Below are 23,013 nucleotides of genomic sequence, written 5' to 3'. Positions count from 1 at the left end.
GTACATGCAGTAAGTGCTCAATACATTATTTCTCAACTAGTCACAAGTTTGTGTCCAACTCCGCTTCTTCTCATTGCTATAGGGAATTCAATGAGCAATTCTGGCATGAATCAAGGGAACCTACCCTTGAGGAAGCTTCGGCCCTTCTTAGAGATGGTGTGGGAAATGACATGCCCGATTTCATTTCTTGGTTCAAATAGAAAGTACTTTCTAACTTGGCTATTACACCAACTTGATTTCATTTCTAACTTGATTTCATTTCTTACATGCGACTAATACACCAAGCTATCCCACTTAAACTTGTAGGGAACAACCGACGAGTCTATGAGTGCCGACTTGAGACAAGTTGCTGATGGTTGTGCCTATAGGGTCATGTCATTTAAGGCTTACGACGTGAATGGATATCGCTTCCACACAGCAAGCCACGAGCAGAGTCGGTCCAATCCTAGAACAACAAATACCGGAGTTTTTACTCCAGGCTTAGATGGGGCTAAGTACTACGGAAGAATTGAAGAAATATACAAACTGTTTTGATGGGAGCAAACCTCTGAATCCCGTCATATTCAAATGCCATTGGTTCGATCCAGAAGTAGTGAGATGGACCCCTAATCTTGGGCTAGTCAAAATTCGACAATCAACCGTCTTACCAGGAGACGATGTCTATATTGTGGCTCAACAGGCCACGCAAGTTTATTATCTCTCGTACCCGTGCAAAACCGTTGAGCGTCTTAAGGGTTCGTATGTTGTGTACAAGGTACCGCCACACGGTAACCTACCGGTCCCAAACAATGAAGATTACAACATAGACCCCAACACATATGATGGAGAATTCTTTCAAGAAGATGGCCTCGCAGGGAATTTTGAGATCGACTTGATGGAAGCTCAGGGCATGGAAGTAGACAATGAAACTGGTGCTGACGAGGACGAAGAAGACGAGGTTGAGAATGCGAGGGACTTAGAATTACTTGAGCGGTTACATTTAGGCAATGACGGTGATGACGGCATTCCTCCTCCCGAGCATCAGGATGATTATTTCAACACGCGTGATAGTGATGATGAGACTTATGATCCAGCTGATCCCGATGATGATGATTATTTCTAATAACTGTATGATTTATTCTTTCTCATAGCATGTTTTTTTTAGTATGCTTCATTTATTTACATCAAGTTGTAACATCCGTACTAATTAGTTTACTCGTTCTCATAGCATGGGTTTTTTAGTATGCTTCATCTATTTAGATCAAGTTGTATCATCCGTATTAATTGGTTTACTCTTTCTCATAGCAGGTGATTGAAGCATGGTGGGCGGTATGAGGAAGTTAACGTCGCTATACAAAAAGGCGATGGGGAAAGCCACGGATGCAGGTGATGGGTCCGGAAAGAGACCCCGGGGAAGACCTCCAGGAAGGCCGAGAGGCGGAGGCAGGGGTGGAGGAGGTGCTTCTATACCTGCTGTTGAGGAGGAGACTGAGTCGCCTCTAGGTGCGGCTGAGTCTGAGTCTGACTCGCCTATACCTACGACTGTGACTCAGTCTGGGGATGAGGAGGAGCAGGTAGACCAGGGGGTAGCTCTAGCTCTACTTCTTCTCGTGTGTGGCTGCGTGGTCCTTCTAGCCTCCCGAGGCGACCGGTGCCAATGGCTAGACGCCCGCTCATTCGACCAGATGGAAAGAAGTAAATGGCTCTCTCTACTCTCACTATTTTTTTGCCTTTGTATCTTCAATATTTCAACACATACTAATAATTTGCCTTTACACTTGTCCAGGAACTGGCTGAAGGTTGGAGAGGGTGGCCACTCACGCCATGTAAACGGCATCCTTGGACTTTGGATCAAAGAGAAGTTCCCTGGGATGGTTACTTTGGGTGGAGTAACCGAGCCGGCATACACATGGGCCCACTATGCAGCCACGCCGGACGCCTATGATCGGGAGGGAAGGGTGTTTCCCAATAGAGCCGAGCGGGTGAAGGCCGAGCTGTGGGTAAGTTTCTTTCGCACTACATTAGTCAATACTAATTGCATGGAAATTATTTAACTAATGACTGGATCCGTCGCGTCTATATGCAGGATTTTTTTAGATGCGAGCCGGGCTTGGAGGATAGGGCAGCTGCTGTCGTCGACAAAGCTGCCAAGAAGCTTGTTAAGGATATGCACTATGAGGCGCGCGTCCAGGCCGTGATCAAATTTCACGCGGAACACCTTGGAGAGAAGGTGACAAAAAAAGACGCTAGGACCATATTTCTGACCCGGGAGCAATACCTGCAGGTAAAGTACATTAAAGCTTATTATTCCTTAGATTACTAACACTTAATTTCTTCTTCTTATATATCAGGTACTTGATTATTTAGGTGCCTCCGGGGTGGTGCACCAGAGACCTTCCGTGCTGGGCGGTGATCGTGGACAAGTGGTGCGCTCCCGAGTGGGAGGACAGTCACAATGCTTGCCGGGAAAGGCAATTGTTGATGCCTGGCGCGCCACACCATCAAGGCAACCTCAGCCTGACTGGTTTCGCGGCTAGATGGGTATGCAATAGCATATGTTGTTCCCAAGCTCAATTCTCCTTAATTTCTGTGCGGGTGCCCCCTTTATGAATGTTATTACTTTTCTGTCGCAGTCGGCAAAAAATGATGGTCAGCCTCTCTCCCAGTTCAAGGCTTATGCTTTGGCCCATAAGTCAAAGGCGATGCACGGGGTTGCTTATGACCCGAATGACCCGGCCTCAGCGTACACCAACGGGAACGTCAAGGCTCGCCTGGATGGATACACATCGATGGCAAAGGAGGTCCATGGCCCAGACTTTGATCCGAGCGAGCATGATCTTGATGGGGAAGTGGTTATGAGGGCGGGAGGAGGCAAGAAACATGGCTGGTTCTGGATTGGCGACGGCACACTCGATACGGCCACCACTCCCTCTCTCTCTCAGCTTAGAGCTCAGAGCACGAGCTCAGGTCTGGGTATACGCCCTCGCCCAGAGCCTACACAGATTGCGATGAACGAAATCTAGGTTAGTTCTATTTCATTCATCCTCCACGATGTTTACATGCTTTGCATTGGAACGATGATGAGATTGCGCTGACATACTGTAGGCCCAGCTGGATGAAGAAAGGAGGCTCCGGCACGAATTAGAGAGAACGTTCGAGGAGAGGCTAGTGGCAGAACAATCCCAGTGGTATGCGATGATGACGCCCCTTTATGCTGCAATGGGCCAAACTCCGCCACCGATGCCACCGCCTTCTCGTCCACTTGCTCCACAGGCTCCATACACTCCTGTGAGTTAGTTTATAACCTTGTAATCACCATTATTGCCATTCCTACAGCCATAGAGTGTTGTACTAACTATCTCCTCCTTTGTGCAGTATCCATCAGAGGGATCGAATACGCCTGGAGCTGGAGGTTCGCACTTTGGTACTCCACCTCACTTTGGTTTGTTCTCCTCACTTTGAAAACTTACTTTTGTAACCCCATATCCATACTTACCATTTCTGTTTACTTTCAAATGCATACTTCTTAATTAGCGTTTTCTGCTCCTTAATTGATGCAGGTTAAGGTGGTAATCAAGTGTTGAGTCCGTTACGGGCTGCTACATTTTCTTTTTGTTTGGACTATGTTTTGCTATCTTGTCACGATAATTTGTCATGTTTGTGTCACTTGCGATAGTTTATGCGCTGTTTGTGGCATATGTGATGTTTATGCGATGGTTTATGTGATGTTTGTGTAATATGCGATGTTTATGTGATGTTTATGTAATATGCGATGTTTATGTGAAGGTGGTAATCTATGAAATATATATAAATTGTTTTGAATTGCAGCGACAGTTTTGAATCTGGTATGGATCAATTGTCGATCTGGTAAATAACAGTTTGCCGAGTGTAACACTCGGCAAACATAGCTATGCCGAGTGTTACACTCGGCAAACCGAACACGTGTCGCAAGGCTGTTCAATCTGGCATTTTGGATGCCAGTTTGCCGAGTGTGCTCCAATACACTCGGCAAAGAGTGCCACGTGTCGCTAAACTGTGCTATCTGGGCGCTATTCTGTGCTCACTTTGCCGAGTTCCCTCCAATACACTCGGCAAACGTGCCGTGATTTGCCGAGTGTATTCGACGGACACTCGGTAAAGTCGGCAAACTGCCCAAAAAAAGGGACAATGTGCGAGCGCCACGTGTCCTCTTTTTGCCGAGTGTATCCCTTAGACACTCGGCAAAGAGACCGTTAAAGCCCTGCCGTTGTTAGGTCATTTTTTTTTGCCGAGTGTCGTATTTGGTTCTCAGCAAATATGTTTGCCGAGTGTGCGATGTTTGCCGGCACTGTGTATGCCGACAGTACTTTGCCGAGTGTTACACTCGGCAAACATATTGCCGAGTGTTTTTAGACCTTTGCCGTATACCCTAAGCACACGACAAAGTCTCGAAATCCGGTAGTGATCATCAAGCCATGCATCTCCCATGCCGTCTGACCTGCAGGCTGCAGCTGAGCGAGTACTGGCATGTGGAACCTTGTAAACGTGACAGCCCATTCCACCTCATCCGTATTAGTGCGAAATTCCTATTCCACGGTTGCACGTGTGCAGCCTAACTGGCGTGCAACCGAGCGAGGCAGCTCACAAAACCCATTGATGGCTTATAAATTTTTCTAATTAACTTTTTTCTAAAAAAAAATTCTTGTAAACTTTTTTCCTCAAAAGTTTTGAGCTAAAATTTTTCTCAAAAATTTTCCTCAAAAGTTTGAGTGAAAACTGAAAAGTTTTAAGAGAAACGTTTTTAGAAAACTTTGCAAAAAAAGAAAGACGAGGGAGGGAAAAGGTTTCTGAAATTGAAAATGTGGGGTTGTCAGCATGATTCACACGAATGGCTGCTCGCGCGCACTGATTAGCAGTGTCCGTATGTGTGCACTCCAAATGCTAAAAGGTTGTTTCTTGTGTTACAATGTTCATTTTCCTGGTGTTACTTGTGATAATATTAGAATGGTCGCTTTAGTTTGCGTTTATAGTAGAGCAAATGTTTCTTTTGACCATTCTTTTTCCTTATATTTATTGGAATTTACAAACCATATGCATACTAATTATTTAAAAATATTTTTTTCGAAATTATTTTCATCACATTATTTAAAAATATTTTTATTTAAATAATTTTCGTGAAATTATTTAGAAATATTTTTGTCAAAATTATTAATATTGGAAATTTAATTATTGATGGGTTATTAGTGAAATTTTTGTCACATTATTTAGAGATATTGAATTTTTTTGTCAAAATTATTAATATTGCCATGAACCGACTGACACAATGCCCTTTTCCAGTTGGTTTTTACTCACTTAGCCATCTTAGACATGTACAGCTTATGAACTGGTTGGAATCAGAGTACCTAAGTCGGTTTTTGAAACTAACTAATATTATGTTTTTTATAGTAGTGTACGAACCAACAGTGATAAGTGTGTCTCAGTTGATTTCAAAACCAGCAGTAAGGCCACCGACAATAACCACTATTTCCAGTGCGATATCTACACGCGTATCGATAATTGTTTGTCAGGGTTCAAGCTCGGGTACACCTTGGATGCAGCACGTTAATTTTTCTTGGGTACTGAGTGATGAATGTGGTGCTTATCCTGCGTACCTTTTTTTTTTTTTCAAAAGGTGCAGCTTGCAGGCGCACCTTGGATAGAGCACGTTAATTAATTGCAAGGTTGTCGGTGCGGGCGCGCGCGTTGTCGGTACGACAGTCCGTTTCATCCGTTGGATATTTTCCAAATTTGTCCCGATCTCATGGATGCCAATGGTCTACTAGTACTGCATGAAGCATTTGCCCCGACAAATTATTTAGTGTGCGTTGCTTTCATACAGCTGTATTGCGTTGAAAATCATTGATACGGATCATATCCTCCGTCCCTATAAATTACTAGTTAGGTATCCTTGGGAAGGATCCCCCTTTCTCTAACCATCGTAGCTACCTCTTGAGCACTGTGCTGCAGCATGTGGAGGCTAAAGATCGGTGAGAGGGCAAGCGGTCACCCGTTGCTTCGTTCGCCAAATGGCTTCCTCGGCCGGGAGGTGTGGGAGTTCGACCCCGACGCAGGCACTCCGGAGGAGCGTTCTGAGGTGGAGAGGCTGCGGCGTGAGTACACCCGAAACCGCTTCACGCAACGGGAGTGCAGCGATCTCCTCATGCGCATGCAGGTATGTACATGTTCTAGTACAACACGACTAGCTTGATTGCTGTTTCTTTCCTGTTAGTGCATGTTGCTATATATGTTATCCCTTTGCTTAGATGCGTCGTGCTGATCTATGATGACACTGCATGTAGCGCTGAAAAGCATGCAGGGGCATATTTATCACGGCTCATGGGTGTCACTACCGGAAACGATGTGTATATCGAGTGTCTACATATATACCGAGTGTATTATATCGGGCACTCGGCAAACAATCACCTACGCCGAGTGCCCGACTAACGCACTCGGCAAACAACTAAGCACTCGGTAAATACCTCAACAAACACTCGACAAACAACAGCATTCGGCAAAATAGAGAAAAAACACTCGGCGAATTCGGGCACTCGGCAAACAACGCGCCACGTGTCCCTCCGTTCGGCGGCTGACGGCGAGTCGCCCCTTTGCCGAGTGTTGTCTAACCGTGCCGAGTGCCCGATATGAAGCACTCGGCAAAAGATTTTTTTTCTTTGTTTTCTTTTTGGTTTCCTTTTGTTCTCTTTTCTTTCTCGTAATAACAACCAACCAAAGGCCGCCACACATCGATTCCGGTACTACTACAGTATGGTTTAAGGATGATATTGTTATGAACTTGGAGTTAGAATTCAGTCGTGCTTCAAGATTGAGATGCAGCAGATGTGGACTCCTGGGAGCGGCCCTTGGAATCAGTTGTGCTCTGAAGGAGAATGACAATTCTTCTTCCTTGCCTTAAAAAAGGAATTTCTCTGCTATATACTATCATTCCAGCTGTCATCCAGACAAAGAAAGAATTTTCAATGCTTGCCAAATGGAAGAAGCAAAAGTAGATCAGCTTAACACACCAAGCTGCCCTTCTGATCTATGGGTTTTGCTTGGTTCATCGTTAAGTGCATCAGAGAAGGTAGCTGGTAGCATAGTGAGAAGTGGTGGAACAAAAAAGCGACTTCATTTGGTGATTCTTGGATAGATAACATGTTTGCTATGTTCCATCGAAATCTAACTTTATAGACAACTCTTTTTCATAAGAAATTATTTGATGGATATAAGTCAAATTTGATCTGCAAGTACATAAAATAACGAACAAAAATGGGTAGAAAAACATGAGACTTACCATAGTGTCATGATATGGTACGTAGAGGCTGAGATAAAAAATTGAGAAGGTTTCACAAAAGTTGTCACGTACGATGCTTAGAAACCGAAATATCTCCGGGGAAGAATCGTGGTTTCGAGAGGGAACGGATCAGGTTTGAACCTGAAGTGACGTTTGAATTGTCGTTTGACCTTGAAACTTTTTCTACACTCAACATACAACATAGCATATTCGATGTTAAAATTTGGCATTTTTTTGTGTCCGTTTGCTATTTTTAATTCATTAAGTGCATTTTCTAGGCTTTTAATGGATATAAGTCAAATTTGATCTGCAAGTACATGAAATAATGAACAAAAATGGGTAGAAAAACTATATTCATGTTGTTGAGTCTATTTTTAGGCCTTACCCAAGAAATAAAAAGAAATTTGAAACATCTGGGCGGCAACACTCGACCAGCAACATGTAGCTTATTGGTTTTTTAATTCTAAAAAAAGCAAACGAAGTCAGAAAAACATGAGACTTGCCATAGTGTCATGATATGATACGTCGAGCTATTCTGTGCTCACTTTGCCGAGTGCCCTCCAATACACTCGGTAAAGTCGGCAAACTGCCCAAAAAAAGGGACGATGTGCGAGCGCCACGTTTCCTCTTTTTGCCGAGTGTATCCCTTAGACACTCGGCAAAGAGACCATTAAAGCCCTGTCGCCGTTAGGTCGCTTTTTTTGCCGAGTGTCGTATTTGGCTCTCGGCAAATTTGTTTGCCGAGTGCGTGATATAAAACACTCAGCAAACATTTATTTGCCGGTACTGTGTATGCCGACAGTGCTTTGCCGAGTGTTACACTCGGCAAACACGTTGCCGAGTGTTTTTAGGCCTTTGCCGTGTGCCCTAGGCACACGGCAAAGTCTCGAAATCCGGTAGTGTGTTCAAATGAACACTTTTTTTTTTGTCAAAAGACTGATATAAGAGGTATGATTATATTTCACAAAACTGTAGGTAAATTGAAAAGAAATATACAACACTAACGGATTTAAAATTTTGTGTAGCAAAACTACAGATTTAATTAGCTTGTCAGTGTATCACAAAAATTACATAGTTGTAGCTATATTCTTTCAAACTGTTGAATTAGGCTTCATAAATTGCTGTGCCATGCCTTTGTTTCACAATAAAGCATAGGTTCCAAGAATTACACTTTCAAAAATGGTTGAATCAAGTTTGGCAAATTTTTATAAAAAATAAAAAAACAACAGGCCTCTAGAGCTTGTAACCTAATTTATACTTCAGGTATGTATGCCTGCTTTCATTTGTTGTGGACAACCTTCTGTGATTATTTATGCTATGTGTCACTGATTTCTTATCCTGTAAGAAAAGTTATGCACCTTTCTCCGATAAAATTTACTTTTTGTTACTACTACACAAGATTTTTACAAACGTGGTCTTTTAAAAAAATGTCTTACGGATGTATCAACATTGCAGTATGCAGAACAGAACCTTCATAATACAAATCTTCCAGCCATCAAGATTAACGAGGATTCAGAAGTCACCGAAGAAGCTATATTAACTGTGTTGAGGCGTGCCCTTAGTCAATACTGTTCTTTGCAAGCAGAAGATGGGCATTGGCCTGGTGGTTTCAGTGGGATTTTGTTCATTCTGCCTCTCATGGTATGAATTTTATGAGTTAAGGGGAGCCAAGCTTCACCCAATTTTGAATTATCAAAGCACAATTACATCATAAATAGCTAAATGATACTACCTCTGTTCTCTTTTAGACGTTATTTTAGCCTTCGGCACAGAACAAGGTTGCAATAAATTATTTCATACATGACATATTTACCCCTCTTAATTTCTTCTACATTCAATCAATGGCACATAAACTACCAATACACCACACTCATTGAATTGAAACTCTACTTTTCAATAGCATTTAATATGAGCACTATAGTAAAACACCACCTTAAAAACTTAAAACGACATCTATTTAAAAATAAAATCAAATTCTTAAAACTATATCTATTTAAGAACAGAGGTATAGTATGAATCTTACACGGTTAACGGTGATGCAGCAAGATAGAGAAATAACATCATTGTTGTTGGATCCATTACTACAGTGTTATTATGGATAATAAATGGCGATTGTGACCATGATTTACTGGTCAAGACATTTCTTCTTAACTTGTACGCTACCTACACAAATAATGTAGTATATTATAATGAATGCAATTATTAAAAACAGTACCGAGCAGCATTTAATTATATATTATCCTACTTGGGTCATTATTGGAGATATGGGGATTAAGTTCAACCTATCCGAATTTGTAGAGTAGTTAAGCTAAATCCAGTCTGATGAAGGCACATGGGGATTAGGTTCGATCTATTTAAAACATAAAGAGAATGGATATATGGAGTACGACCCTTCATCTGGAGCAAATGTGAACAGAACTTTGGTTTGAGCACCACATTAATGTGATACAATAGCAATAAAGTCTTTATCCCAAGCAAAGGCTAGAGATGAAAGACACAAAGATCTAGTAACTAAAAAGATGATGATAAAACAATTAATAATAAATAAATATACTAGTAATAGTAAAAAAATAAAAGTAATAAAGTACGAGAAGATTGATGTATAAGTTATGGTTCTAACATATAGATTCTTAACTTTCACACACTTCTGTCCATAGATAGTTCTTTGGGGATATTCTATTCCTTCAAGTCTCTCTCTACGGACTCCTCCCATATTAGATTTGGTTGACCACTGTCTCTCTTTATATTATCAGTGCGTCTTAGTATCCCGGCCACTATGTATTGGCCGAGTGACTCTAGAGGTCTCCGTTGGATATATCCATACCATCTCAACCGATGTTGGACAAACTTTTCTTCAATTGGTGTTGCCCCTACCCTATCACGTATATCATTATTTTGGATCCTATCCGTTCTTGTATGACCACAAATCCATTGCAACATACGCATCTCTGCTACACTTAACTGCTGCACATGTCACCTTTTAGTTACCCAATATTCGGTGCAATACAACATCACGGGTTGAATCACCGTCCTATAGAACTTACCTTTCAACTTTTGTGGCACCATCTTGTCATAGAGGAAGCTTGGTGCTATTTCATCCATCCGACTTTGATTCTATGACTAACATCTTAATTGATATCACCATCCCGTTGTAGCGTCGATCCCAAGTATCAAAAGGTATCCTTCTTGGGAACTACCTCTCCACCGAGAACTAACATCTTGTCCCTCAAGCCTAGTAGCACCGAAATTGCACCTTATATCACTACCACAAAATTATTGAAAGCAGACGGAATGTCACAGAAGGTTTCTTAGGACTCATCACAGACAAAATATCCTCAGACGGTTGCAAAGACAAATGTGTCTGTAACAAGCTAGGTGTCTAGCTGTGAATGAACTTACAGACGATTTTTATAAATCTGTCTATTTCTATCATACAAAAACATACGTCATTTAGAAAAATTTGTTTGTGAAATTGTACAAATGGTTTCTTGTAAGATCCGTCTGTGTCTATTCGGTAGACACATACGGATTTTATAAACACACGTCTGTATTTAAAAACCATAAACATTTTCAAATTTGACTGTCTATCTCGCCTGGCTCTTTGGGCTTCTAACATACACAAACCGCTCGTCTCCCCATGCTCTTTTGTCTTCTCACATACACAACCCCTCAATATAAAGAGACAAGAAGTGTTCATCTTCCTCACTCACCATATCCAAGTGCGTAACTGCACTGAGAAACGAGGAGTGTTATGCGTCCTCACTTGCCATCAACATATGAGAGGAGAGATCTCGGCGGGGGCTGAATCCCTTTCATTGCACTGAGGTGAGTATCATATGGTTTCTATTGTGGTTTAGTTAGAGTTTGTTAGGTTTTTATTGCTTCGATCTGTGCACTTGATGGCACAACCTTATTTCCGTCGTAGATTTGCAATGGCGCAATTCACGACAATGAGGAGGTGGTAGGATGGAGTTGTCCCTATGGTGGCTTTTACGGCGTGGATGCTTGGAGTCGACTTTGGCCAGTGGAATTCATCTTCTTTGCTGCTGTGAAGGCCCCCTCTGTCAACCCTATGTACACCATCAACCGCGTTCTCTATTCTGTTCTATCGGATGGAAATTTCTCCATTGTTGTTTGTTAGAATAGAGACATTTTCATCAACTGCAAGACAGGCTTGACTGCCTGTTTCTTACTGAACCATGGCTGGTGATGTGGCAATAACGTAGTCTTGTTTTGGCTAATGCGTGGGATAGTCAAGGTGTTACCAGATCCATATGACTAAGATCTACTATTTGAAGATGATGCTTCGGTTGATTTTGTGATGAAACATAGGAGGCTGAGATGATATCTATCATCTTATCTTTTTGAAAGACGGTGTCGATCGACCCAAGTTTGTCAATCACTTTTCATCTTGTTGGAAGATGGCATCTCCATGATGTCAATAATTTCATCCTTTTGGAATACGGTGTCGATCGGCCAATGATGTATAGATAGCTATGTTTATGTGTTTTGAACAGTGTGTGATTTGCATCTTTATGATATATATGTAAATACCTGTGTTTTGTTTGATTGATGTTCTGAACAATGTGATAATGTGTTTAATTTGAGAATCATAAAGTGTATATTTGTTAGACCCTTTCCCCCTATAAGCAAATTTGCTTATAGGAAAAAAGGAGACACATACTCTTAGTAATCACAGATGGGTTTAAACAAACGCCGTCTGTGACTCTTACTAAGCAAAGATGGATATTAAGAAAAATCATCTGTGATGTGTCATAAGACACAGACAGATATTAATAAAAATTATCTATGTGTAGCTATATTATAGATGGAGTGTTACCCGTTTGTGACAAGCTCGATATCATAGACACTTTTGCATAAGACGGAAACCAAACCCGTCTTTGATAGGGTTTAACAACCGTCTGTGATAGCCCGTTTTGAGGTAGTGTATACTCAGTTTTGGCCATACTAAGTCTAAAGCCTTTCGATTCTAAAGTATATTTTCACAACTTCAGTTTCCCATTAACCCCTATCCTACGTACTCTCGTCAACCAGCACTACATCGTCAATAAAGAGCACACACCAAGGGATATCTCCCTATATGTCCCTTGTGACCTCATCCATTACAAAAACAAATAAATAAGAGTTCAAAGTTGACCCTTGATGTAGTCCTATTTTAAGCAGAAAGTCATTGATGGCACCTTCAATTGTCTGAATACTTGTCGCAATGTTATTGTACATATCTTTGATGAGGGTAATATACTTTGTTGGAACTTTGTGTTTCTCTAAGACCCACCACATGACATTCCTGGGTACTTTGTTGTAAGACTTCTCCAAGTCAATAAATACCATGCGCAAATCTTTCTTTTGTTCCCTATATCTCTCCATAAGTTGCCTTATCATTCTTCTTAGGCGATGCTCAATAACTCTCTCCCATAGCTTCATTGTATGTCTCATCAACTTAATTCCACTGTAATTAGTACAACTTTGAATATCTCCCTTATTATTGAAGATTTGTACTAATATACTTCTCCATTCTTCAGGCATCTTATTTGACCGCAAAATGAGGTTGAAGAGATTAGTTAGCCATGCTATCGCTATATTTGCAAGACATCTCCACACCTCAATGGGGATACTATCAGGACCTTTCGCCTTGCCTCCTTTCATCCTTTTTAAAGTTTCCTTGACATCAACTTCCTAAATCCTTCATACAAATCGTCTGTTGGTATCATCAAAAGATTCATCCAGCTCAATGTTAGATCTCTCATTCTCCATGTTGAATAGTTCATTGAAGTACTCTCACCATCTAGCCTTGATCTCATCATCTCTCACCAGAAGTCGACCGGTCCTTTCCTTGATGCATTTGACTTGTTGATGTCCTTCATCTTCCTTTCATGGATCTTAGCCATCTTATAGATGTCCTTTTTCTTCCCCCTTGTGCCCAACCGCTGATAAAGGTCCTTATAAGCCTGACCCCTTGCGTCGCTCACAGCTCACTTTACATTCTTCTTTGCCACTTTATACTTCTCTATGTTGTCCGCACTCCTGTCAAGGTGTAAGCATCTAAAACATTCTTTCTTCTCCTAGATAGCCTTCTGAGCATCCTCATTCCACCACCAAGTGTCTTTAGCTTCGCACCTGCTTCCTTTGGTCACCCCAAAAAACCTCCGAAACCACCTTCCTAATGCAAGTTATCATCTTCATCCACATGTTGTTTGCATTCTCTCCTTCCTTCCAGGGTCCTTGTTAATAACCCTCTCCTTAAATTATGTGCCACAACTCCTTTCAACTTCCACCACTTCATTCTTCCGATTTTGGCGTGTTTGTCGCATCGAACACGTATTTGGAAGCAAAAATTAGCCACCATAAACTTATGTTGAGGGATAACACACTCTCCAGGTATCACCTTACAATCTAAGCAAAAATATCTATTCTCTCTTCTTGTAAGGACAAAATTGATCTTGCTAGAGTGGTGGCCACTACTAAAGGTCACTAAATTGGATTGTCTCCTTCTAAAGAAGATTTTACCTATTATCAGGTCGTAGGCCATAGCAGAATTCAAGACATTCCTTCCCTCTTGGTTCCTACTGCCAAACCCAAAGCCCCCGTGCACCGCCACAAACCCTACATTAGATGTACCTACATGGATATTAATGTCTCCTCATATGAAGAGCTTCTCACTAATAGACACAATACTAACCATGTCATCCAAGTCTTCCTAGAATTACCTATTGACACTCTCATGGTGACCTACTTGAGGGGCATACATGTTAATAACGTTCAAAGCCAAATCCCCAACAATTAGCTTAACAAGGATAATCCTATCTCCATGCCTCATGATGTCTACCACTCCATTCTTGAGGCTTTTGTCGATCAATACGCCAACTCCATTTCTATTTGCAGTCCCCATATACCATAGCTTTAAGCCTGTATTCTCCACCTCCTTCGCCTTCTGTCCCTTGCATTTAGTTTCCTAGATGCATAGAATATTTTTACACATTTCCTAACCATTGTATAAACTAACTCTCACAATTTACCTACTAGGGACCCCATATTCAACTACCCAAATGGATCCTACTTGGCTTGGCTAGCTTCCTTACTCTTCACACCCGTCGAGACAAATGAGAAGATGTACCCTTGGTCATTTTTCACTACACCCAAGCGCCAATGTAGCGCGCCACTAAGGATGCGATGATCCGATTCTTGCCCACTTATCACGGTATCTGGAAAAGATATGATGCATCACCAAGGGGTAATGGCCTGGCCCTTTCCCATTTAACACCACACCCGGGTCAGATATAGCATGTCGCTAAGAGGGTAATGCTCTAATGGATTTCTTTTGGGTTTCATCTCCATAAGAGTGGCTATATATTTTTTACGTTGACTCGCCAAGTCTATCACAACCATCCTCCTTAACCCGGGCTTGGGACCGGCTATGTTGGTACAACATAGGCGGAGTTAACACATTAATGTGATAAGACATACTAAAAAACTCATGTCGAAGGTAGCTTAATTTGGCAAACATCCGATTGAACTTTTAAATTAATTTGGATTTTTGAAGGAAAAAATTAGAGAGCTCTGGAAAACAAGAATCAAATTAAAATGGAAGAAATAAATGACAAGTGCTCTGTTCCCACAGAATTTATCTTATTAGCTTTTCTACTTATTTTTTACTTTCAGATAAAATCAAAAGTTTAATGACAAATTCCAAAGGCTAAATTTTCAATTCTAAACAGTTGAGCATTGTGGGTAATTGGATTCTGCTCCATATCCTTTTGAGGTTATATTTCGTATGATATTTCACCAAGGGTCAACTGTTTGGTCCAGTAAATAAATTGTGTAACTTTAATTACTTCATTTTTGGTTTAACTCCATTAACCAGTTTGATTTGTGAAAGTGTATTGTGCTCATCATAAACATACTTTGATTTCTATAAATATCAAAACATTACTTTCTCACTACTGCCACTTTTGTTTCTTCTCAGATATTTGCTTTATATGTCACGCAATCACTGAATGATGTTTTATCATTGGAGCATATACGCGAGATATGTCGCTACATCTACAACATTCAGGTATGGCAAAGTTTTCTTAGAACAGTGTTTCTATAAAATGTTGAATATATTAAACATATTTGCAACATATTTTATAAATTTGTAATCCATACAGAATGAGGATGGTGGTTGGAGCACACATACTTTGGGACCAAGCTCCATGTTTGGCACATGCGTAAACTATGCTACCTTAAGGCTCCTCGGAGAGGCGCTTGAAGGAGAAAATGATGGATTATCCAAAGGGCGTGCTTGGATTTTGTCCCATGGAAGTGCAACTGCAGCACCACAATGGGCAAAGATATATCTCTCGGTATGCATTACGAGAATACAAATGGATACATTATTTTTAGTCTACCACAAATGAAAGGATATAAAACTCTTAACCCAATTCTAATTAATTAAATAGGTTTCTTCTGATAGATGGAATATAATTCTTATTTTAGGTTTATTGCTGATTTATCTGCAATACCATAGAAGTGCTGCTGATTAATTGAACAGAATTTCATTACCTTGAACATTTTCAATATTATAAGCACTATTTGTTTGGGAGTGAAATTAACACAATCCAATATTGTTTTTAACCTAAGGTAATAGGTGCATATGATTGGTCAGGAAATAATGCAATTATTCCTGAGTTGTGGATGCTTCCACATTTCCTTCCAATTCATCCAGGTATTTATTTTTAATCTCACGCTATCTAGTTCGTATATCCACAAGTATATATTCCTTCCAACTATTGTTGTGTTAATTTTCAAATATGTCCAAATAATTATACAAATGTACTCTATACCTTTGCATTTAATAAACATTTTTTTTCTAGGAAGATTTTGGTGTTTCTGTCGGATGGTTTACATGCCAATGGCTTACATTTATGGAAAAAAATTTGTTGGACCTATCACTCCAACTATTCTAGCAATAAGAGATGAGATCTACAATATACCATACAATGAGATCGATTGGAACAAGGCTCGCTGTTCTTGTGCTAAGGTTTGTTACTATCCTTCTAAGCACCGAAACTTCACTACTACGTACTAGTCAAGTTGAAAATATTATTAGTCTATATAATTATGGTCGTGCAGACAATCTAATATCAGGGAGATTTTATATCTATTTTGGAAAATGAAGCTTTATTATCTCACAACATTTCATACAAATGCATAAGAAAATGCCTCCGGACTTTGCATAACCATATTGCACATAGCCAAAAAGACAACGAAGTAAAAGTTGTACGATACAAGGGAGACCCAAATAGAGTAAACAAGATAATGATGTAGGGACTCTTCTTATTAGACTATTAGGAATCTAGACTACCGGGTCACTCCGGGTCACTCCCTCCTGATAACCAAGTCGCGGTGGTCCTACCGTTGTAAAACTGACCACGAGCGGAGCTAATGAGTACATACGAAGATAACCTGCAAAGAAGATGAATATATCTTTTTGTTAAAGATGATGTCATTCCTACATAGCCACAATAACCAACAGAATGTGGCCACTGCCATCAAATATGACCTTTTAATTTTTTACTAAGACTCTGAAGCCAGTTCTCAAGCATATTAGGTACACACTACATGGTCGGTAAATATATGATGCCACCTGTATTATAAATCATGCGAAATGAGCAAAATAAAATAAGAAAAGGTGTTTATTGTTTCTGTTTTGTGACAAAAACAATATTTCTGAACTCCTTGCCATTGCCTTTTAGCTAGATTATCTTTTGTTAGAAACACTCATTTGTTTAAGTACTAAAGGAAAATTTTAATTTTCAGTGGAATTTTTAACTTGCACATATGACTATTCTGGATTGGCTCTTCCCCTTGGGCCATTGCCTTATACAGGGAGTTTACAGAGAACTTCCCTGATTGGTTGAGACTCCATCAGAACTCGTCCCATTCTTGGGACAAAGCGATGTTGGTGAGGCGTGATATCAAATCATTCCGGGCCACCAATTTCGGATAGATTAAGTCTCAACAGAAGGCAATATTTGCTGGGTTTGCCTATAGCATAGATGTAGGAGGATTCACTATGCTAGAATAACACATTAGTGATGGATGATAACTGTCATTAGTGACGGTTACCGCACCCATCACTTTTATTACGAAAACATTAGTGACGAGTTGGGACCCGTCACTAAAATACGTCTCCTATGGCCTGAGAAGGCCTGTAGCCCATCACTGAGACCGTCATTAGAGCCTGTAGCCCATCACTAATAATCGATCCCCAGTGACGGGTAGCTTTCCAACCCGTCTCTGGTACTCGGTAATTAGTGACGGGTTCTAACCGTAACCTGTCACTGGTGACCGATTCATTAGTGATGGGTAAATTTCCAACCCGTATCTGGGACTCTGTCATTAGTGACAGGTGCTAACAACAACCCGTCACTAGTGACCGAGTCATTAGTGATGGGTATATTTATCATCCGTCACTAATTATCTAGAACCAGTGACGGGTAGCTACAACCCATCATTGGTTACCGAGTCATCAGCGATGGGGTGTTACCACCCGTCACTGGTTATGAGTCATTAGTGACGGGTGTATTTAACACCCATCACTAATGACGGAGTCCCAGAGACGGGTTGGAAAGGTACCCGTCACTAGGACTCGGTCATCAGTGACGGGTGAATTTACCACCCGTCACTAATGTTCTCATCCCCCGAAGGGATTTAACTGTTTCCTGGCTGCATCCTGAAGCAATGTCAGGATTTGACAGTCGTCTTCTCCTGCAAATAAGACACATTCAGATACGAATGTAACCACAAATTACATAATCACATTGTAGGGACATCCAGATACGACATACACTGTAGGGACAAAGTCACGAGATATGCAACCACAAATTACATAATCAAAAGTCCTTGAAATGTACAATGGCGCAAGTCCACATCAAGATAGTTACAAATTACATAAGTCAAAAGTGGAACGACAAATTACATAAGTCAGAGCCCTGCCTCCCTACAATAGAACTCGCCTTTCCAAGAGATGACTTTGGTCATTAAGAATGAGGTGATCCGTGCTCGAATGTTGGAGAGTGCAGACTCCTCGATGTTGCCGTCTGGTATGCTGAATTCCTGCTTAATGAAAGTAGTTATGGAAAAAGCATGCAATTAGCGTGAGCAAAATCATTTTATCATCGGATATTTGTAATGAATAGAAGCAGCAATGAAAAGATCATGCAATTATCTTATATCTGGGGATTTTATATCCTTTGCTGCCATGAATAGCTGCATGTGACGCGCAACGTAGAATCCGCAAGAGTTACCCGGTGGTTGTTGGTGGCACTGGAGAGGGAAAAAACTATCAGTTCGAAAGGAAAAAATGTAGTAGTAAAGTATTTACAAATATGTCTGCTGGCACTTACCGTGAAGGTGGTCTTATGTGTTAGTGTGCAGGGCTCCTTCGGATCGTACTTTGGATCACAATGCATATAGTTGTCGAAAGCCCTACATGCGAAGAGGGATCTAGTCAACATTTGGTGTAAGTTTGAAAAGTTGAATACGTAACCTAAGTCATGAAGAGCGTACTCGTCGAGGATTTGTTTGACGACAGTATAGTCACGTTGTCCTAGTTCGCCGTTAGGTCCCACCACTGGTCTTGATGAATCGAGGTACTAGACCAAGTTTCACTTAGGGGCAATGACCAGTAAGATCCAATGGCCACCCGTGTTGTGAGCGGCCATCAGGTAGTCTCTCTTCGAAAAGTGGCTCATTGCCCTAGCCACATATTCCACAACGAATTGCCTTTGTTGTTGCATCATAGAAATCGACATATTTTGGGGGTTAAGGAATCCGAAGGGCTCCTTCTTCCTCGTTTCTTGTATCAAGTGTCTACAGATAAGAAATTAGTTAGATCAGAGAATTTAGTGGTAATAATTAACGAATGTCTAGTTTGAAAGGGCTTACAATGTAAAGCATCGCAATAACCCTACGTCCAGGCCATCGAGGTTGAAGAGGTCGTATAAGTCGTTGAAGCCCACGAGGAAGTAGCCGTCCCCAGTCAAGAAGTAACAATTTTGGTAATATAAGACAACAGAAATGTTCTTCTCTCTACAACCTTGCAGGTAGAAATTATGCAACTCAACACAAGGTTGTCTCGCCCGCTGAAGTGGATCTGCCGGCAGCAAGGGCTTCCCAGGCTTGAATTTTGGGTTTGCCGTAGTCTAAGCTTCCCCTATCTGGTACTTCTCGTTGAACGAGTCCTTACTAGAGGACTTGGATTTCTTCGGCAGCTGCTTCTTGGACCCTGGTCTGGACTTCTTCTTCTTCTCTAGGCTGCCCTCAGGTTGGTTAACTGTAGATGACAGAGTGGGCAAAGGCTTCTTCTTCTTCTCTGGGCTGCCCTCAAGCTTAACTGTAGATGACGGAGTGACCAAAGGCGACACAACTAGTGCATCTCGAGGCTGAGGTTGGGGTAGGGAACTTAAATGCCCAGGCGGATCGCTCCTATATGGTTTCGTGTACACCACGATGTCCCCTCTCTTCCATTGGATCCTTTGAAGACGAGCTTAACTCAGCTTTTGTATCTCATCATTGGAGGGGACGAGCAAATCTGTGTCCACGGCATTAGCATGTACAAAATCCACGAAGACCACAGCGTAGCCAGGACGTATCAGGACCGTATGTAACACCTGGACATTTGGATGCACCTGGCCCTTTGCAACCTCAATATAATAGCCTCTAGGTCTTATGACCAGCGAGCACGGTGTGGGCCCATCGAGAAGGTCTATGGTATCGGGCTCCACAGATCGAGAGAAGGCAGGTTGTTCAACCTCCTTAGAGGCTTGACTACTCTTGTGTCCAGCAATGGGGCTATCACCCGCTGGTGCGCTAGGAATTACGACTCCCTGTGCCGCAAACCTTTGTAGGATGTCTTGATAAACGATCTCCCTGATTGACTGGGTCAATGCTTCCACATCTATTGGGACCGACCTCTTCCTCTTCTTATAAATCCCGACATGTTCGGGGAAGCCTAACTTCCAGCCCTGGGAACTGGACACGTCTCGAACGCGACCTGGGTGCTCAGGATTTCCCAGTGCAGTGGAGAGCACGTCATGTTCCCTGACCCCGGTGAATGAACCTTCAGAGGAGTGGGTAGCTATTTTTTTCACCTTTTGAGCAAGTAACTCGGTTTCGCTAGATTTGAAGGTGATTTCTCCACTATCTGACATTACTGCAGAAACCCCCTTCACTGCCGGCTCCAAAACCACCTTCACTGCCAGTTTTGGAGCCGGTAGTGGGCAACGGGCAGTGATAGTCGTGGACTATCACTGTCGGCTGCGTGGATCAGCAATGAAGGGCCTTATCACTGCCGGCTCAAGGATTCAGCCAGCAGTGATACCCAAGGCATCACTGCCGGCTAAATCCTTCAGCCGGCAATGTTTTGCCTCTCCTCCCTCCCCTCCTCCCTCTCTCTGTCCTCTCTGTACTCCCTCTCACTCCTCGATCTCTTCGTCTCTCTCTCAATACATGTATACAATGATACATATATTTAATGTAAATCAATAATAAATGCACCTCATTAATACATAGTAATGAACACATATTTCAAGTCATAGGCATCGACAAACACACATATGTACATAATAGTTCTCACAGGTCACCCCCTGAAAAGTCGGTCGAGTTCAGCCAGTCCAGTATCCCTCTACCTGTACGCTTGAACGTCTCTATGGTTTGAGCCTTCGGCCTCCTCCGCAGCACACTAACGGGCCACCATCCCGTCCTCCTCCTCCTGGGCACGCTTACGGGACGCAGCTTTTTGCTCCTCCGCAGCGCACAGCTGACGGGCCAGTCTCTCATCCTCGTCCTGGGCACGCTTCCTGGCCACTGCTTCTTGCTCCTCCTTCGCATCATCGTTGGAAGGTCATCCCGTCGATACCAACTTTGCACCATACATAGTAATTCATATCATTCATTCATAAATAGTAATTAATGACATACATTAATATCATGTCATTTGCCGAAATATAATACGCTGTCAAGCCCCTTGGTAGCCTTCCTCCTTGTCGCATACTCTGTACTAGAAGGAATGGTGTCATCTGAAGATTTGTGACGCGTGGATGGCACGATCGGTTCATGAAACTTGCCGTTTGGGTTGATAATATGTTCTAAGAAGAACCCGGTGATCTGTTCTTGAAGGGCATGTATTTCTGCAGGTTGTAATGCATTTGTGCGTAGTTTTGAGCACTGCGTTTGAAGAATCGAAAGAATTAGTCCTTGAACACGTATAGAAATTGAAAAAAGGTATCAATATGTTATTAATTTCATACCTCAAGATCATTGAACCTAACAGCATCTTCGTCCGAGCTGAATGCGTGCATGTTAGTAACAACATAAAATGCGCAGAGATTGTTGCCGGCTGGCTGCCTCATACACTTCAAGAGGGAAGGATTCGTCAGTGGAATGAATTGAACCTTTTTATTCAGTAGGAAATGCAAGACATGAATATTCCCTGCGTACCGGAAAGTCAGTTTTTACATCATATTGCTTCCTGAATGGAAAGTAGATGATATTCTTTTTTCGGTATCTTGTGTATGCCCTGTACGTGAATATGAATACCAATTAAATTTAGATGCAATCGTCGAGAAGATTAAATGATCGAGTTAACCTATTTAGCATGTCGATGAGGTGTTGGTAAGTCATTTGATCTCTCTTTTGTGAGTCCAAGACAATGATCTTGCTCAAGTCTGGGTGGATGACAAGGAGGATCCAATGAAAACTGCAGAATATGTCACCATAGCAAATTAGTACTAGAATCGTGTTGCCCATTAAAATGAGGATGCCCTTGCGCGCATACACGTACTCATAGCTGTAGGGTAAGAGTATGAATTTCTTGTATTGGTGGTGAAGCAGACACTTCAATAAGTAGTCCTCAGTGAAGTCTGGATTCTCGCTTATAACTTCCTAGTTCACAAGCCCAGGATCGATGAATCCTACTTTCTTATCTAAGTCTTGTCCACATGCTTGGATCTCCATTCTACGAAAGAGAGAAGTTAGCTATGTAATTTCAAGGTACGAGATCATATAACGTGAATTATATGCATAAGTCACTTACAAAGTCCACACTCTGACTATAGACACGTCGAGGGCATCTGCCTTATACAATTCATACAAGTCCTTGAAATACACCCAGAAGGAGCCATCCCCATTGAGGAAATAATCATCTGTATATCTTACGGGGAATGCCTGAAAACCCTGTCTGGAATACTCCAAGTACCATTGATGTAATCGGCGCATTTGAGTTGTAAGGTTTCTTTCTATATCTGGTTCGACCAAAGGTTTGGTTAACTCAAATGGCCATGTAACATCCATCTTTTAGATATCCGCTCCCACAGTAAGCCGTGCTAGTTCCTCTGCTGTTATTCTTGATTCAGCTAGGAAGTCCGCAATGCTTGGAGCATCCTTAATGATTGGGCCTGACTTGCTCTTGGCCTGCTTCTTACTGATGCATTCATAGTCAGTCGGTGGCTTTCTTGAAGCCGCCCCCGTCTGTTTAACTTTGGCCATTTTCGTGAAAAATTTCACGGCATCTTCAGGCACAACATGCTTCGGTAGAGGTGGTGGAGGATGGAAATGAGACTTAACACTGGCATCCACAATCTTTTTGGTGAGACTTAACACTGGCATCCACAATCTTTTTGGTTTCCTCATCAGTGAGTGAATAGACATCCTTGGGTTCCACC

The 23,013-nt window shown here is 41.7% G+C and overlaps 1 protein-coding gene across 1 annotated transcript in view; it reads left to right on the top strand.

The window, feature by feature from the left end:
* Window positions 1-5,831: 5,831 nt before the first annotated feature.
* Window positions 5,832-23,013, top strand: part of LOC133889836 (achilleol B synthase-like) — an 82,550-nt gene continuing 65,368 nt past the window's right edge. Inside the window, exons 1-6 of the mRNA XM_062330314.1 lie at window positions 5,832-6,169; window positions 8,744-8,929; window positions 15,273-15,362; window positions 15,457-15,651; window positions 15,929-16,013; window positions 16,162-16,328. Of these exons, the coding sequence (XP_062186298.1) occupies window positions 5,966-6,169; window positions 8,744-8,929; window positions 15,273-15,362; window positions 15,457-15,651; window positions 15,929-16,013; window positions 16,162-16,328 (927 nt within the window). The 5' untranslated portion in view covers window positions 5,832-5,965. The remainder of the gene's footprint in view (window positions 6,170-8,743; window positions 8,930-15,272; window positions 15,363-15,456; window positions 15,652-15,928; window positions 16,014-16,161; window positions 16,329-23,013) is intronic.

This window comes from Phragmites australis, chromosome 13, assembly GCF_958298935.1.
Source record: "Phragmites australis chromosome 13, lpPhrAust1.1, whole genome shotgun sequence".
NCBI lineage: Eukaryota > Viridiplantae > Streptophyta > Magnoliopsida > Poales > Poaceae > Phragmites > Phragmites australis.
The sequence above is the reverse complement of the archived record's forward strand: the minus strand, read 5'-3'. Positions and strand labels throughout refer to the sequence as shown.